Below are 18,929 nucleotides of genomic sequence, written 5' to 3'. Positions count from 1 at the left end.
TACAAAGAACTAGCTTACAACAATATAAAAGTAGGATAAAAGACATTTTAAATTCAAACCGAAAACTGAAAGCACAAGTTTCCTATGGCTTTATCTCCGGCACATAAATTAAACAATCCCTTTCCTCACAGTACTGCTTTCTGTCTTCCACAAGAGAACCTCGCAGATTTTACAATTTGTGCTACCACTGCTGTGATGCCAACTTCAGTGCAAATGCTAAAAATCTGTGCATGGGCCTGCATGGGTTTTTCTCTACTGCAGGAACAGTGCTACTTTACAGAATAAACTAACTGTATTAAAGGGCTGCAGAGAAAGGATACAGAGGCAAACAGTTATTCAAAACATTAATATTAATTTAAGAACGTTATTAGGTTTACCTGAAATTTAACTCATTGCCTTGGGAAGCACTACCAAATAAATCTTGCACAGTTTTAAAAAGTTAAAGGTTAGAGAAAATAGCTTGGGCCACAGCTGGGCCTGTTTATGATCTTTTTACTCTCAAATTTACCAGAGTTAAAATATATGGCCAATTCAAGTCTGAGCTAGATAACTTGTGTTCTGCTATTATACAGCCAGACAGGATTTCAGCCTGGAAACATATTTTATACCAAGAAGAATACTATAACAGACAAAGATTGGGCAGCACTAAGTGGATCATTTACAGCAGTAAATAAAAATCTACTTTGATAAAGCAGATAGGAAAAGAAATGCTTCTCTTAAGTTTCCAAGAGGATAAAGAATGGCCATATTGGGTCAGACCAATGGTTCATCTAGCCCAGTACCCTGTCTCCAACAGTGGCCAATGTCAAGTGTTTCAGGGGGAATGAACAGAACAGGCCATCATCGAGTGATCCTCCCATTGTCTCCTCTTAGCTTCTGGCAGTCAGAGGCTAGGGACACTCAAAGCATGGGGTTGCATCCCAAACCACCTTGGCTAATAGCCATTGACAAACCCAGCCTCCATGAATTTATCTAATTCTTTTTTGAATCCCATTATAGTTTTGGCCTTCACAATATCCACCAGCAGTGAGTTCCACAGATTGACTGTGCATTGTATGAAGAAGTACTTCCTTATGTTTTAAACCTTCTGCCTATTAATTTAATTTGGTGACCCGTGATTCTTGCGTTATGTGAAGGAGTAAATAACATTTTCTTATTCACTTTCCCTCACACCATTCATAATTTTATAAACCTCGATCATGCTGCTCCACCCAGTTTTCTCTTTTCCAAGCTGAACAGTCCAAGTCTTTTTAATCTCTCTTCATATGGAAGCTGCTCCATACCTGTAATCATTTTTGCTGCCCTTCTCTGTACCTTTTCCTATGCCAATATATCTTTTTGAGATGGAAAAACCAGAACTACACACAGTATTTGAGATGTGATCGTACCATGGATTTATATAGTGGAATTATGATATTTTCTATCTTATTATCTATCCCTTTCCTAATGGTTCCTAACATGGTTGGCTTTTTTGACTGCTGCTGCACATTGAGCCGATGTTTTCAGAGAACTATCCACAATAACTCCATGATCTCTTTCTTGAGTGGCAACAGCTAATTTAGACACCATCATTTTGTATGCATAGTTGGGATTATGTTTTCCAATGTGCATTACTTTGCATTTACCAACACTGAATGTCATTTGCCATTTTGTTGCCTAGTCGCCCAGTTTTGCGAGATCCTTTATAACTCTAACCATCAGAGGAGTGAAGTTCTGGAACAGCCTTCCAAGGAGTAGTGGGGGCAAAAAAACCTAACTGGTTTCAAGACTGAGCTTGATAAATGTATGAGGGGGATGGTATGATGAGACTGCCTAAAAGGGCATGTAGCTGATCTGCAACTGCTAGCAACAAATATTTTCAATGGCTGGTGATGGGACACTCGAAGGGGAGGGCTCTGAGTTACTACAGAGAATTCTTTCTGAGGTGTCTGGCTGGTGGGTCTTGCCCACATGCTTAGGGTCTAACTCATGGCCATATTTGGGGTTAGAAAGGAATTTTCCCCTGGGTCATATTGACAGAGACCCTGTAGGTTATTCGCCTTCCTTTGCAGCATGGGGCACGGGTCACGTGCAAATTTAAGTTACAGAGAATCCACCATTAACACTAGAAGTCTTTAAACCATGATTTGAGAACTTCAGCAACTCAGCCAGAGGTTACAGGTCTATTACAGGAATGGATTGGTAAGGTTCTGTGGTCTGCAATGTGCAGGTCAGACTAGATGATCATGATGGTCCCTTCTGATCTTAAAGTCTATGAGTCTAACTCTTCAGTGTCTGCTTTGGATTTAACTACCATGAGTAATTTTATATTATCTGTGAATTTTGCCACCTCACTGTTTACCCTTTTTTCCAGATCATTTATGAATATATTGACCAGCACTGGTCCCAGTAGAAATCTCTAGGGGACACCACTATTTACCTCTCTCCATTCTGAAAACTGACCATTTATTCTTATGCTTTGTTTCCTGTCTTTTAACCAATTACTGATCCACAAGAGGACCTTCCTTCTTATCCCACAGAAAACCTTGTCAAAAGTTTTCTGAAAGTCCAAGTATGGTATATCCACTGCATCGTCATTGTCCACAGTTGTTGACCCTCTTAAAGAATTCTAATAGACTGGTGAGCCACGATTTACCTTTACAAAAGCCGTGTTGACTCTTCCCCAATCGTATTCATTTAAGTGTCTGATAATTCTGTTCTTTGCTACCATTTCAACCAATTTGCCTGGTACTGAAGTTAGGTTTACTGACCTGTAATTGCCGGTATCACCTCTTGAGCCTTTTTAAAAAAATGGTGCCACATTAGCTATGCTACAGTTACCTGGTACTGAAGCTGATTTAAGTGATAGATTACATACCGCACTTAGTAGTTATGAAATTTCATATCTGAGTTCCTTCAGAACTCTTGGGTGAATACCATCTGGTCCTGGTGACTTATTACTGTGTAAATTTATCAATTTGTTTGAAAAACCTCCTTTTCTAAACACCTCAATCTGGACAGTTCCTCAGGATATTGCAGGGCACAAAAATTAAGTGTTATAAAAATGTGGCACTCCCCATTAAAATGGACAAAGATTTATTATTATTTTTTTTTTAATGAGGTAGGTGATCCACTGGGTTCATGCATTTTCACCTATGGAGAGAGGAGGTGGGTTTAGAGTCAAAGGCAAAATAAAACTCTAGTTTCATTTTAAATCTCAGTTTGTTCATGTGGAGACTGGCAACATCTGAATGTAAAGGTGGGCTTAGGGGACAATTACTAATCTTGACTCAAGAGACCCTTAGTGGAATGGAGGTTGAGCTCAGAACTAAGCTACACGAGTAAAGCTGTGTGAGGAACAAGTCACACCACCAGGTTTAGAAGCTTTTTTAATAGTAATGGCAAATTTGAGCATTACCTATATTTACTTATGCATTTTTGGATATTAGGAACAAAATTTCATCATGCTAAGATCTAGTAACATAATAGGATAGATTCCCAAGAGAAGGGTGAAATCAGCATTCCTGGAATTAGGCAGAGAGACTGGACAAAGCATTCATTACTATAGGATACCAGCCCTTCACAGGGAAATGGAACAACTTTAAGACTCATTGATATTCAAATAGGCATTTTAACAGAGAAACAAAATATCAGAAGTTTAAAAGAGCAGGTGCAAAGGGAGGCAGAATGGTCTCGATCAATGAGCACAGAACAGGGAGTCAGAAGGTGCCAAGTTCTAATCACAGCTCTGTTACTGATTTGTTGTGTGGTCGTGGTCAAGCCTTTTAAACTCTTCAGTGTTCCCATCTGTAAAATTGGGTACCATGTACCTACATTTCACAGAGGTGATGTAATTGTATCTAGTAATTGTAAAGCGCTTTGAATACCTAAAGCGCTATATGATTACGGAGTTGTGTGCTGAGCAATCTCATTAAATACATAGGTTCCCACTTATTAAAAGTAGCAGCACTAAGAATCTAGAGAATCCCCTATCAGGTTACAAAGTAGGCTAAATTTATGCTTTTCTTTGCTTTGACAGTGACATTAATTCATGTCTTCATGCATTTATTTACTGAAAAGGTATAATTTGACAAACTGTCCGTCCTAACATTAAATTTCCAGGCATTTGTTTCATGTACCTAAAATCTCCAAATTCATCATTTTAGAATTGTACAACATTTGGTGATTGAAAAAAACCTTGAAGAAAATGCTGAGCAGATAAAATTGTTGTCACTGAAGTCTCATTCTAGTCTCAAATGCTAGTGATTTCCATAAAACTGAGATGGACCCGCATTTGGAATTTATTAAAGAAATGTTTATCCTACAAACAAGTTTCTTTCTTATGATGCATGGGGACTAAGAAACCATGCATTCTAACTGGTTGAAAATTGAGGCAGGTAGCAATTTTGAGCAACTGAATACCTGCCCTCTCCCCCAGGGAATCCCAACAGAAGAAGGGGCCTCTAACCTATATTCTTGTGTATGCCCCCAATCTCTTTTCTTTGTCCGGTTTCACTGACCACTTTTCAGACATCAATGCAGTGCTACAACTATGTTACAGACACTGGAAATAACTGATTGAAAAATGCAGTTTTAATTAAGGAGATTTAAAATTCATAAAAACTAAATATTCAAAATATTTCAAATGTGAGCCTAAATTCAGTGCAGTCCCTTTAAGTAGTTAAGCCTCCAACACCCTTGTGAAGTAGTTATTGTGCCTTAAAAACGAAAAAACTGAGACAGAGTTTAAGTGATTTGCCCAAGGCAGAGAATGAGTAGCAGAGCTGAGAATATAACCCAGTAAATCCTCGTTTCCAGCTCTATATTCAGACTATGGAGTCTCTCTCATGAAATTACGAATTTTATTCAACTTACCTGAACCAAAAATATAATAAGAAAATAAAAATTGGCTACTCTTCTGAACTGCTCAAATAAATTTTTCGGAATAAAATTCCACACTGTATACTGTAAAGAAAAGAGAAGTGTGGTTATATAACATGACATTGCATAAATTTTCCATCAAAAACGTCCCAATCTCCTCCCAGTCTCTTCCCAACAAATCCCTCAAAACCTTTTCATTCTCTTGTCTGTCTCTCTCTCCCCCTCCCCAAAGTGCTGTACACCCTTCTGTGTCTTTGGGGTGAGGCAGAGCCAAGGCTTGTCCCTTCTTGTGGGCAAGCCAGGAGCTGGGAGAAACCCAGGCATGGAGGTAGCTGTGCACTTGTGGCAGTGCCAGCTGAAGACACCTTTCTACCTATTGGTGCATGTGCATGGGTGGGTGGGTGGGTGGGAGGGAGGGAGCAGTGTCAGAGTGGTTCCCCTGGGGACTACTTTCTCCTTCCCACTGAGCCGATCAGCTGGTTGCGAGCTGGCTATTGGGACAGGGGAAAGATTTACTGCAGCAGACATTTACTGCGGCTGCTGCCTTCTGTTCTTACCCTTCAGCCAACTAAGATATTTACCCTGACCAATTATGTCCATGCACCCCACCAACGGCCAGACTGTGCACCAGGAAGGAAATTGTGTGCAGCTCAATGTTCTCTACACTAACATGCTCCTTTTCACATAACAGGTTTGAGACTTCGCAATTTGAGAGATGCCCTCTAAGTACAGATGTAAATATCTGGAGGTGATTCAGGGAATTGCCAGTGGATCTCATGGCTCAAGACCCACCTTTTTTCTGAGGAATTTTATCCAAGAGGGTTGGTCAGTGTGAAATTAGGTTTTTGTATTTTGCAGGGCAGGGTGATGGGAGCAGAGAGGAGGAGGAGGAGGAGAAGGGGTCTCACTATTTAAACTTTGGTTTTGAAGTCATTTGCTGTTATAAATGACATGAAAACACATCACACCACCAGATGCATAGATACTCCATAACATTCTAAGTGATGTTTACTCTTTATCAAATACTTTTGACAAAGTACATGGATCCTTACCTTAGATGATATGATTCTGTTGTCTGCAAATTTCTGAGGAACATAATGGCCATTCTGGGGGAAACGATTTGCTATATAAATAGTTCGCGTATCACTTTGATGTGGTGGGTCAAAACCCTGAAAGGCAAAAGTAAAAATCAGTTGACCAACAGGCAGAACAGTTTACATCAAAACTATAGTTTCAGACCACACATGGCACACAAAATTCTGCTAATTTTTAAACTGAAATTGGGATCCAAATTTTAACAAGAGTCTTAGAATAGCAGATTATGATTTGGACACAAAAGATGAACATATCTGGGCCAGAAAGGATTTTTTTTTTTTTTTTGCTGTTAGGAGGCTGGCTTTTTAATGCCATTTAAACACATTTTTGATTAATTTGTGTGGTTTTTAAACTTGTGTTTGATTATTTTTTTTAATTTGTGTTTGATTAATTTTTGTGTTTAAATTTTTTTGACATGATCAGCTGAAAACAAACCTAAATTTATGTGGAGTGTGTTCATTCCTTATGGGGGACACGTCACCAAAAACCTTAAGAATCAGAAGGAAGAGCACATGCAGGCTATGCAAAATGAGGATAAAAGTTACTGTCTCACAGTAATACCAGAAAAAAAGAAAACAGAGAAATGGCAGTTTGGCTGAGAGAGGGTATGAGTAAGGCGGAGAGAAGCAAAAATGGAAACCAAAATACAGGTGGAAATTAAAGATAGTCATAGCTGTACTTTTAAACGCCATACTAATGTTGATCATAATTGAATCATAAGAAAGTTTAAATAAATAGAAGAGAGTCACACTAACATAATGCTATGATTCAAGTTTGAAAAAATAATCTGACCAGTAGAAAATCAAGAAACTGACCAAACATTATTTTCCCTCTTTCCCAAATAAGTAAATGATTTCCTGCCTCAAAGAACTTAAAAGCCTTGCTTACATTCAGAGACTTTATTTTCTAAAATTTCCCACTGTTACCACCAATTCAGGTGCACCAATGATAACAGTGGGAGCACTGTGTTTTGTAGACTTGCTCAGCAGGGTTAGACAAATCTTAGAAGTGAAAAGTAATCTCAGTGCTGCCTCCTCTGCAAAGCCTCTTCAAAGAGCAGATACTCCACCTGGGAGCTTGATCCTACTTCTGGTGCTGCTGTAGCCTACACTGGCAGCTGCTCTGGAATTAGAGCCAGCAAAGCCACATCAATATCTGTTGCTGCTCTAGTTTTGGTAGTAGGTCAGGAAGACCCACTATCAAAAAAGTGGGTAAAAGTGGGTGGAGGGGGACAGGATGTCGGAGTGCGATAGCTGCTCCAACAGCTGAGGGGGGACAAGTACCAGGAGTCTGCTACAAGGCTGCTCTTGGCCATCTGAAATATTGTAGGGGCCCAGTCTGTCCCTGCATGCCACAACCATTTACCTCCTTGCAGTGATTAAGCTTGCTTTTCGCCTGCTCTGCCATTTTTGCCTGTTCTGACAAGGAACTACGGGAAGGGAAACAGCAAGCATTATGTATCAATGAAGTTATGTATCCTCTCAAATTTGGTGGCCAAATCCTACAATTTGAAAGGAGACCAAGTTATTTTGGGGACACAACCTGACCAAAATTGCAAGGCAGGGATGGAGATGGGAGGGGACGCACAGCGGCACAGATGCCATTTGTGCCGCTGAGGTCAGACAATTCTGGTCAAATTTCTAGAGGGTTGGTCATTACCCCCAAGCTCCACAAGGCTGAGAGACCTACCTACAAGTGCTATGGAAAGAAAGACACTCCAGGAGACAACTACTTGACAAGAAGGGGAAAGAACTACCATTAGTGGTAACAAATCTCTCTCTCTCAAAAACTGCCTTTATGAATCTCCACTCTTGGGAAATGCTTAGGCAAGTCTGCCCTGCAGAAGAAGAATCTCAGCATGGAGAGACTGATTACAAATCACAGCTCCATGCCTCCTTAGCAAGGCTTAGTATGAGGAAGGCTCAGCACCAAAAACAGCTTTTCCACCATATTTTCAGACTTCATACAATTCTGACCCTACAAATTTGGCATTGGGCTTAACTAGATAAGTGATATCTAAGGGTATGTCTTCACTACCCACTGGATTGGCGGGCAGTAATCGACCCCCAAGCGCTCTCCCGTCGACTCCTGTACTCCAGCTCGGCGAGAGCCAACGGCAGAGTTGACGGGGAAGCAGCAGCAGTCGACTCACTGCAGTGAAGACACCACGGTAAGTCAATCTAAGTACACTGACTTCAGCTACGTTATTCACATAGCTGAAGTTGCATAACTTAGATCGATCCCCTCCCCCCAGCGTAGACCAGGGGTAAGAGTTCCTTTATGGCTCCCTTACCAGATCCTCAGCACTGGATTGCAGAACGGGAGCTTTAAAAATCTACTCCAACAGACAGAGTCTGAGGTAGCCCTTACACTTCCTTTGGGTTTGATGGAAAGCAAATATCAGTTCAGATCAGCAGTTCTCAAACTGTGGGTCAGGACTCCAAAGTCGGTCGCAACCCTGTTTTAATGGGGTCACCAGGGCTGGCATTAGACTAGCTGGGGCCCAGGGTTGAAGCCAAAACCCGAGCCCCACTGCCCAGGGCCAAAGCTGAAGCCTGAGGGTGTCAGCCCTGGGTGGTGGGGCTCAGGTTACAGGCTCCCTGCCAGAGACTGAAGGCCTTTGGCTGTGCCCACCTGCCTGAGGTGGTGGGGTGGGGGCTTTGGGGCTCAGGCTTTGGTTCCCCCTCCTGGGGTCGTGTAGTAAATTTATTTATTTTTTAGGTCAGAAGGGGATCGCGGTGCAATGAAGTTTAAGAACCCCTGGTTTAGATTATGCCCCTCAGCTGATGACGAGAGACATCTCATGTGGTCATTAGTAACAAACAACAAGGTATCACAGAATGCACGTGGCCTAAAGTTAGCTTTTTTGTCTGCATAAGTCATGGAATAAACTGAGTAAAGAAATGAAGGCAACAATTAATTAGTCCAAATCCTGCAGAAATAACCACAAAACAATACCAAATGAGAACGGGAGAAATAAGGGGACAATCTGACAAGACCAAACCCCAATAAAGCCACAACAGTGTTGAATTTAAAAACCTAACAAGGTAGAACAAGCAACACAGCACAAAACCTAATCATATGCTCTCAGTTTTTCATTAACTCTTCTTTGTAGCATTCCACAGATTCCCAGTCTAGGTAAGATTTTTTTCACCTTTCTGGAAGGCTTAATCCTCATTCTAGTAAATTTGGGTATGTTTTTCAAGGCCTCACTAGTAACATAGATAGGGTTGAAAAGTTCAATTCTTCTGCTTTATAAACTGTAGAGGGAATAAAGCTGCCTTTTGCAATAAACCAACTCAAAGAGGATTCCTGATTAAAAGCTATATCATAGGTAATAAAGGCATCAGACCTTAAAATTAAAGCAGCAATGTCAAGTACTCTGAAAACTGTCATATTAAAATTTCTTTCAGTGCTTGATAAAACCAATTAGAGATCTATCCCTTCGTACTCAATTTGTAAGCATGAAATTGATTGCCAGCAAAAATATGCGATGGACAATGTAATAAACATAAGTGCAACAAAACATGGATAAAATAAAAATACTTTAATCCTGAGTGTTTTTTTCCCCATACACTTACAGTGTTTTTCATTCACTGATCTTAAAAGCACTGTACACAAAGGTGGGTAAGTATTGCAGAACTTATTTTTTCAGAAAATATGAAGGACGCTAATGCAGAAAGAAAGGAGCAAGAACAATTTAGGAAGGTTTTACAAAGAGATTTGAAGAAGAATAAACTTTTGGCAGACAAGAAGGGAGAGTCTGTTCTATGTACAGTGTCTGGCAAGAAAGAAGATAAGATAAAACTGGGACAAGAACACAAAAGGTATGTCTACATTGGCAGAGGAGCGGGGGAGGAAATCTGTGGCAGCAAGTCTCAGAGCCCGGGTCAACTGACTCGTGGGGCTAAAAATAGCAGTGTAGATGTTCGGGCTCGGACTGGAGCCTGGGCTCCAGCATGAGCCTAAACATCTACAACACTATTTTTAGCCCTGTAGCACAAGCACAAGTCAGTTGACCCAGCCTCCAAGACTCATTGCCATGGGTCTTTTTTTTGCAGTGTAGACATACACTGCAAGGGATCAGTTAGGAGAAAGGACTAGAAACATATATAGGAAACAAAAGAGGAAGAAACTGTTTAGAGCTTTGTAAGGGAGAAGTGTAAAAAGCATGAATTTGAGATGGTAAAATACAGAATGTTAATGAAGGGATTTTTGTTTGAATGCTGACAGAGAAAAGATAGACGAATGTTTTTAATACCAATATTTTGGATAACTGGAGCTTGTGAATGAATACTTCTTAATCTATTTCTAAAACAATACTAAAGATGCTGTATTAAGTACTGAAATATTTGTGAGTAAGAAAGGATATTTACCTGGTTGATGTGATAAATGTACACAGATTTTTTTTCTTGTTTGTTTGGAAAGTGCATGGCAACCACAAAATGCTAGGCACTTTCCATACATAAAAGCCTGGTCTCTAGTCTGAAGAGGTTACATTCTAAAGAAAGAATGAGAGTAGGGGAAAGCAGAACAAACTCCAAGGTAGATAACTGGTGACATTCAGATAATAAAATGGTCTCACTGTGCCATTACTTGGTTTTGGGTTTTTTTTTTAAACTACGTATATTAAAAATACACAGAGGAATATTCAAAGCCACAAGGGAAGTTAGACACTCAACTTCCCATAGTGCTTTTAATAATCTCCCCCACAATGCCTGGATCCAGCAGGATCCAAGCGTGGAGGGGCTTAGTGTGGAGGGATCCAGGTGTGGGGTGAGAGGGTTCTGAGTGGTGCAATGTGATTGCAGGCAGCTCAGTGGGGGGAATGGGATGCTGCAGAGGGGCCCAGCTGAAGGTAGTTGAGGCTCAGCAGTGGGAGTCTGGTGGGCTCAGCAGGAGGGCCCAGGTGCTGGGGGAATGGGGCTCGATGGGATGGGGTCTGTGTGCAGCTGGTTGGGGCTCAGTGGGGCAGGGGGCTCATCCAGGCGTAGAGTGGGTTGGGCTCGTCAGGATGAGGGTTCAAGTGGGGCAGGGCTCACTGGGGAGTGGTCTGGGTGCAGGGGTGGGGGGGACTCACTGAGGCTCTGGGTGCAGAAGGGTTCTGGATGCAGGGGGTGAGGCTCAACCGGGGGGTGGTGGTGGTGAGGGAGGGTTGGGTTAGGTATGGCAGGGTCCGGATGCACAGGTGTTGGGCGGACGGGAGAGCAGCTCCCCGTACAGTGACCCCTCCCCAAGCGGCTGAGGAGCAATGGGGGCAGGAAGGGAGGGCATGGAGCTTCCTGCAGCTGGGGCAGGTTTCTGGGGATGGATCTGACCTGGTCCCTGGCGTGTCCATTCCTTGGAGAAGGAGGGAGAGGAGGAAGAACTTGATAAGTATCCTTGGGCCCACTAGGGACCAGCACTCCCTCTCAGCATTAGGTTCATAAGGGGTCGGGGTGACCGCACCAAGCTCAGGTGGATGTGGCAGGCTCCAATGAGCCAAAGACTTGGAGGTGGCTCCCAGCGAGCCTCTTAATGCTTGCTGGGACTCGTCCCCACCTGCAGACCTCAGAAAGTCAACAGGAAGGGAGAAATACCATTACGGATATTACCTCCTCTTCTCAGCCATCTGCAGAGCTCCTACGTTATGCATGAGCAGGGTATTCATCATTAAAAATCCCAGGAGTGCCTCAGGAAGACGGGACTGGATAAGAACTGGGTTCTTTGGGGAAAGGCCCCACTAAGCCTTAAGAAACTTGTCAGTTTCCCATGCGAGCCTCGCAGTGAGTGTGTGTCAAGGGCAATCTCATGTCTCCTGATCTGGTGTTCATGAAACATTTCTGAGGTGTCTTTCTACACGGATAACAACTAGATTCATTTAAAAAAATTGTAAACTCAGTATATGATATCAAAGCACTCTTGCAAATCTAAGCTCAGGCTCGCTAGTGTCATTATCAAAGAAAATGTTAACTTCAATAATTTGACTTTAATCAACTAAATTTAGGTGCTAAAAACTATAACTGTTATGAAATCCACTTTATTGGATTCTTCTATCTCCTTTTTTGTTTTTGCACTTCAAAGTTAAACTTTCTAAACTGTTTTACAGCTCTATTTTTAGGGTGGTGTAGCTCAGGAAACCTTCGTCTGAGATATTTACTTTTTTCCAGGAACAATTCAGCCAAATCCTAGGTCCAGCCTTCCAATATAGGGTTTGTTTGTACATTTTAGACTGGGTAGTGAGCTTGTATGGAAGCCCCGCTGCAACCTTAACTATGAAGCAAATGCTTTCAATCCATAATAAAAGCATTATATACACCTCTACCTCAATATAACGCTGTCCTCAGGAGCCAAAAAAATCTTAACGCGGTTTCATCTATAACGTGGTATATCGAACTTGCTTTGATCCACCAGAGTGCACAGCCCCACCCCCCCCCGGAGCACTCTTTCATCGCGTTATATCCGAATTCATGTTATATCTGGTCACGTTATATTGGGGTAGAGGTGTATGTGGTAGTGTTCCTTTTGCTGCTGGTTGTTTCTTTCCTTAAGTTCTTCAAGTCATACAGTCAAAAAGATTTGTGTTTAAAATGGACTGAAGTATGAGGCAGTTTTGCATAGGGATTTAAAAGTGAATGTAGCATCAGGAATTCAAAGTTTCCTGTGTACCGTACTGCATATTTAAAAAGTTACCCAAGCATGAAAATCCCACAAAATTCCTCAACTGTCTGATGGCTCATGTGTTAATGCATATTAATACTTTTCTATAGCAGTACAAAGGTCACAGCACAATAAATATATAAGAAGAAAGAAGAGAAATAATACCTGGACTCAAATAGGACCTTTCATTGAGGCTCTCAGATCCCTTCACAAAAGGTGGTTATCAACCATATTTTCAACAGAAATGGATATAGAAAGAGAAGAGTGTTTTTGTTTTAAAATGTAAGAGGTTACTAGGGTTTCTTCTTCCACCCCTGAACTTATCTTTCCTCTCCCTATTCTACACGATGCCAAAAATTTGATTCCCTCCAAAATAAGTAGGGTCCTGTTTCTTTCCTACGTCCCATTTCACACATACTCTCCCACTAGTTCACATACTTCAAAGCTGTTTCCTCCAGTCAGTTACTGCACTCCTAGGGCTATGTCTACACTACAAGTGCTCTAGCAACACAAATGCTTCCTACATCTTCAGAAGTGTTTTTTTCTGTAGTTCAATGCAGTTAATCATCTAAGTTCAACATCTTTATTAATGATCTGGATGATGGCATTAATTGCACTCCTCAGCAAGTTTGCAGATTACATTAAACTGGGGGGAAAGAGGTAGATACGCTGGAGGGTAGGTATAGGGTCCAGAATGACCTAATCTTTTGGAGGATTAGGCCAAAAGAAATCCGATGAGGTTCAACAAGGACAAGTGCAGAGTCCTGCACTTAGGAAAGAAGAATCCCATGCACCACTACAGGCTGGGGACTGACTGTCTAAGCAGCAGTTCTGCAGAGAAGGACTTGGGGATTACAGTGGATGAGAAGCTGGATATGAGTCAGCAGTGTGCCCCTGTTGCCAAGAAGGCCAATGGCATATTGGGCTGTATTAGTAGGAACATTGCCAGCAGATCGAGGGACGTGATTATTCCCCTCTATTTGGCACTGGTGAGGCCACATCTGGAGTACTGCGTCAGGTTTTGGTCCCCGCAATACAGAAGGGATGTGGACAAATTGGAGAGAGTCCAGCAGAGGGCAACGAAAATGATTACGGGGCTGGGGCACATGACTTACGAAGAGAAGCTGAGGGAACTGAGGTTATTTAGTCTGCAGAAGAGAAGAGCGAGGGAGGATTTGATAGCAGCCTTCAACTACCTGAAGGGGGGTTCCAAAGAGGTTGGAGCTAGGCTGTTTTCAGTGGTGGCAGATGACAGAACAAGAAGCAATGGTCTCAAGTTGCCATAGGGGAGGTCTAGCTTGGATATTAGGAAACACTATTTCACTAGGAGGATGGTGAAGCACTGGAATGGGTTACCTAGGGAAGTGGTAGAATCTCCATCCTTAGAGGTTTTTAAGGCCCAGCTTGATAAAGCCCTGGGTTTGAGCAGGGGATTGGACTAGATGACCTCCTGAGGTCTCTTCCAACCCTAATATTCTAATCCACCTCTCTTGAAACGTAATAACTAGATCAACAGAGGAATTCTTCCATCAATCTAGCTGCATCTATAGTGGGGGTTAGGTGGACCTAAATATGGTGCACAATTTTTTGCATCCCCCATGACATGGCCAGGTCAATCTAATTTTAAAGTGAAACTAGAGCCTGGTCTACACTTAAGAGGAATGAATGTTTTCTTGGGACCAACAGGATATAAGAGCTCACCCTTTCTGATTTAGACCAGTGGTTTTCAAACTGTGGGTCATGACCCAGTACTGGGTCATGGAATGTAAGGCACTTGGTCATGGCGGCTCTGGTCAGCACCACTGTTTGCTGGCAGTGAGAGTGGCCAGGACACAAAAAGGGGGACTGCCCAGATATGGAATGCAGGTGGGCTGAATTTTGTGGATGGACTAATGCTGGAGAACTGTTCACCTTCCTGGTGAGGGTAGGGAGGAAACCACATAGGGGCCTGGCGGATACAGCTTCAGCGCTTGCTCATCCAGAGGGGGCTGATAAAACCGCACTGAATAATTCCAGATGCACAGATGGCCCTGGAATGTTTCCATCGGGACAGAGATACTGCCTGGCGACCTAGGTGCCCCTTGAAGTGCGGGGCAGCTTTAAATGGAAGTGGGTCAGAGTAGTGTGGGGGGGGTTACCGCACCCTGTTGTGTTAGGTACGGACTGGTGCCCTCCCCCCAGAGGGAAAACAAAAGGTTCCCGGAGGAAGAGGGCAGGGACCCCTAAACTGAGAAGCCCCAGGGAGGAAGAGGAGCAAGGTCCTCAGGGTAATGAACATAAGAACCCTAGACAACAGAGCCTGGATACGGTAGATGGTCCAGCCATAGCCCCTTAGAGGGGAAAAAAGGGGCAACTGGAGCTCCCCACAACACTGCTCCCAGGAGAAGAGACGGGGACCCCGCTTGGTGGCTTGGGCAAACCCAGGGTGTCCAGCAGGAGGTCAGGATTGGCCTCGACCTCCTACCAGAAGAAAAAGGGGATAAGAGATAACTGCAGGGGTGTGACTGGTGTGAGGACCTGTGGGTGGCAGCAGAGCTATGGGGACATCCACCCCCCGAACAGTGTACTTTTTGCGGGTGGGGGATGAAGGAACCCCCAGGAGACAATGCCGGTGATCATCCGAAAGAGGGGGGGAGACTTCCCTGGATGAACCCCACCGGAAGGAGGCAGAGAGGCCAACGAAGGACGAACATGGCAGTTCAAAGGGGGAAGTGTGTGACAGGGTACTGGCTAGGAAACCCTGAGCCAGCCCTCTGTCATTCCAGCTCCAATCACGAAAGGTGTGAGACTCTAATTTGTTTTGGAATAGAAACAAGGCAATTTCAGAATTTCATGTTTAAGTGGATGGAGTGAAAAAAAGAAGAGGGCAAAGTCTTATCTGGAAACTCTTCGTTCACTCAGAAGACATGCATCACAGCAAGAGTAACTGAGGAAAGAGAGCTCCTTCTGGAGCCCTTCAACACAACCATTTATTAACAAAAAGAGAATAAACTTCAGACCATTGCAAGAGGTCACTTCCCTAGGGAAGGGAGGGATTCTGACCCAAGATGCATGGGATCTGAACTCTTGCTCTCTGGGAAACAGCCCACTGATCTGCCAATAGATTGCTGAGCCTATTCAGATTTTTTAAGAATAATAATAATAAAAAAAACAAAACTGAGTATGAAAATCCATCTTCTGAAAACTATTTTATTTAGATGACTAGTTTTCCTGCAACAGAAAAGGACCTGCTAACATATACTCAGTCTATACAAATTTGTACTCACACATCCAGCTAATAATTCTTCTAGGCAGATTGGTGTACTAAAGTCAAACGAAATTTGTCATATCAAAGACTACTGTAGAGAAAAGAAAAACCTTTTGTGCAGCAATTTTAAGCATAGCATCAACTAGAAAAAGTTTCAGAGGGGTAGTCATGTTAGTCTGTATCAGCAAAAACAATGAGGAGTCCTTGTGGCACCTTAGAGACTAACAAATTTATTTGGGCATAAGCTTTCGGGGGCTCTAACCCACTTCATCAGATGCATGGAGTGAAAAATTCATTAGGCAGGTATAAATATACAGCACATGAAAAGATGGGAGTTGCCTTACCAAGTGGGGGGGTCAGTGCTAAGGAGGCCAATTCAATTAAGGTGGTCCCTCTGTTGATACTCACACCTTGTCAACTGTTGGGAAAGGGCCACATCCACCCTGATTGAATTGGCCCCGTTAGCACTGACCACCACCCCCACTTGGTAAGACAACTCCCATCTTTTCATATGCTGAATATTTATACCTGCCTACTGAATTTTTTCACTCCATGCATCTGATGAAATGGGTTAGAGCCCACAAAAGCTTATGCCCAAATAAATGTTAGTCTCTAAGGTGCCACAAGGACTCCTCGTTGTTTTAGAAAAAGAGTGAAGAACCCCAGGTACCCTCAGGTTTATGTGTTTCCATGCAACTTTGTTCCTGTTCTTTTAAAGAACTACTGCTATATTCCTTCCTGTTCTAAAGATCCACTGCAGCAATGTTAAGAAGAAAACATAGCTATCATGTACTATTTCTGCAATTTCCTCTTCCTCCTCCTCTCAATCATTGTGGTTTACCACATTTTGTAACCACATTGTCTCTCATAAGATCAGATGACATTTTTATGGGAAACGCAGGTGTTCCAAAAAGTGAGGCTGAAAATTAAGTAGCACTCTATTCTGAAAAAGAGAACAATAACTCAGCAGTACGGTTTCCCAAACAGCATGCTATCTATGATGATGTTTAGTAGACTTATTTATTTATTTTTTTTAAAAGAAGAGTAAGGCTGTTAACCAAAATGCCCTGGATGAATTCCAATTTAAGCAGAATTTAACTGCCTGTCTAAATTACTCCTGTAAGCCTTCTTCTGGATCCACCCTTCTCTCTTCAGGGTCATTCAACGATGCTGCACTTTACTGTGGCAGCTTTGCCATGGAAACAATTTTGATGTCAAACATAATGGATTTCTGACATCACTAAAAAAGTGCAATCCGAGCAAGAAGGAGACTGCTTCTGTTTACACAGACCTCTTGGTAACCAGGACTGATTGTAAAGTAAGCACAAAAAGTCATAATTTAAAAACAAAAAACTGTATTCCTAAAACTCTATTAGAGCATTAAGTCATTTAAACTCCTCTGCAGCAATAGTAAAAAAGTTTTTACTTTAATCAATATGGCAGCATACACATACAATTTAGTTCTCTTACAAATTTTGTTCCAACAGAAATCTGATAGCTTTCTCTACCCTCCCCCCCCACACCCAAAAATTCAAGTTCTCTAGGAGAATATTAAATAGGTACAGTATAAGAACAAACACAATCAATTATCCAAACTAAATTTCTCATTGACTGCTTGAATTTAGGATGCATAACTAAAATACAGATTCGAGAATTTGTCTAAACTACATTTTATTTAATATTAAAGTCAAATGAGAATTTATAGCAAATAAGATAATAAAGACTATTAAATGACAGTGTTTACAAAGGTCATTCATTTAATATAGAACATCAAATTTTAATCAGTAAATAGATCTATTCAAGTCTTATCACAAAGCAGTATATTTGTCTAATTCTTTAGTATTCTGGGGAAGGGATTTTGGCATTTATGTGGAACTACGTAGCTTTATACAAGTTCCTATCAAATTTTCCAATAAAGCTTTGGACAACACAAACTGTGGAACTGTCAATGACTGTTCAGGCAAAAGTAATTCTAAAATTAAAAATTTAAACAATGTTTTAAAAAAAAAATCTTATTTTATGGATGCCACCACAGTTCCAACTTCATTCAATGTCCTCCACCATATGATCTTGTCCTATTTTACAGTTGCTAGATAAGGATTAGACTCCCTGACCCTATGGGAAGAAAATATGGCTCTGGCAACAAAATAATGTCTAGTAGGAGCACACCAAAGAGGAGTGCTAAATATGGAGCTTGTCTTTCAACAGGGCTTTTAACAAGAGTCCAAGATATGCTGAACGAACTGGTAACCATCAGAGATGGCAGACTAGCACGTAGGGCTTACAACTGAGAAGTCCTCATCTCTAACAATGGGGTGAAACTGAAGAGAGTTTACAGGTTCCAGAATGCAATATTCAGTCTTACACCAGGTCTACAATGGGGGGGAAATTGATCTAAGATACGCAACTTCAGCTACAAGAATAGCATAGCTGAAGTCAACGTATCTTAGATTGACTTACTTTGCGTCCTCGCAGCACAGGATCGACGGCTGCCGCTCCACCGTTGACTCCGCTTCTGCCTCTCGCCCTGGTGGAGTCGATGGGGAGCGCGTTCGGGGATCAATCCATTGCGTCTAGATGAGACGCGATACATCAATCCCCGATAGATCGATCATTACCTTACTCCGATAGGCAAATGTGGTCTAGTGGTTTAAGCATGTGATTCAAGATGTTTTGAAGAACTAGTTATTATTAATCCCAGTGCTATCTTCAGTTGCCTTTGTGCCCTCGAGCAAATAATTTAACCTCAGTTTCCCCATCTACAACATGATAACTTCCCTCCCAGAAGAGAGTGTGATAACTAGATAATGGCCAAGATCTTCAAAAGTGGCTAGCAATTTCTGGATGCTCACCTTGGAGCACCTGAAAGGTATCTTATTGTTAGAAGGCAGCTGCTCAGCACCTCTTGAAAATCAAACACATTTAACATAACTCAAGTTAGGCATACCAAATTTAATATTTGAATAACCACTTTTTAATATTGCCCAATATATATGAAGCACTTTGAACGTAAGTGTTAAGTATTATTACTCTAATATTTCCTTGTGCTCATGTTATATATGGTGAAAGATTTGCATGGTTTCTAAAC

The 18,929-nt window shown here is 41.9% G+C and overlaps 1 protein-coding gene across 3 annotated transcripts in view; it reads right to left on the bottom strand.

Annotated features, from left to right (window-relative positions):
- The window catches only part of ATP11B (ATPase phospholipid transporting 11B (putative)), a 99,046-nt gene that overhangs the window by 66,455 nt on the left and 13,662 nt on the right, over positions 1-18,929 (bottom strand). For all 3 annotated transcript variants that reach the window (XM_045030344.1, XM_045030343.1, XM_045030345.1), the window contains exons 2-3: positions 5,913-6,029; positions 4,855-4,944 (exon numbers count right to left, since the gene is read on the bottom strand). In XM_045030344.1, the coding sequence (XP_044886279.1) occupies positions 4,855-4,944; positions 5,913-6,029 (207 nt within the window). The remainder of the gene's footprint in view (positions 1-4,854; positions 4,945-5,912; positions 6,030-18,929) is intronic.

The sequence above is a fragment of the Mauremys mutica genome, chromosome 9 (assembly GCF_020497125.1).
Source record: "Mauremys mutica isolate MM-2020 ecotype Southern chromosome 9, ASM2049712v1, whole genome shotgun sequence".
NCBI lineage: Eukaryota > Metazoa > Chordata > Testudines > Geoemydidae > Mauremys > Mauremys mutica.
This window is presented reverse-complemented; position numbering and strand designations above follow the sequence as displayed.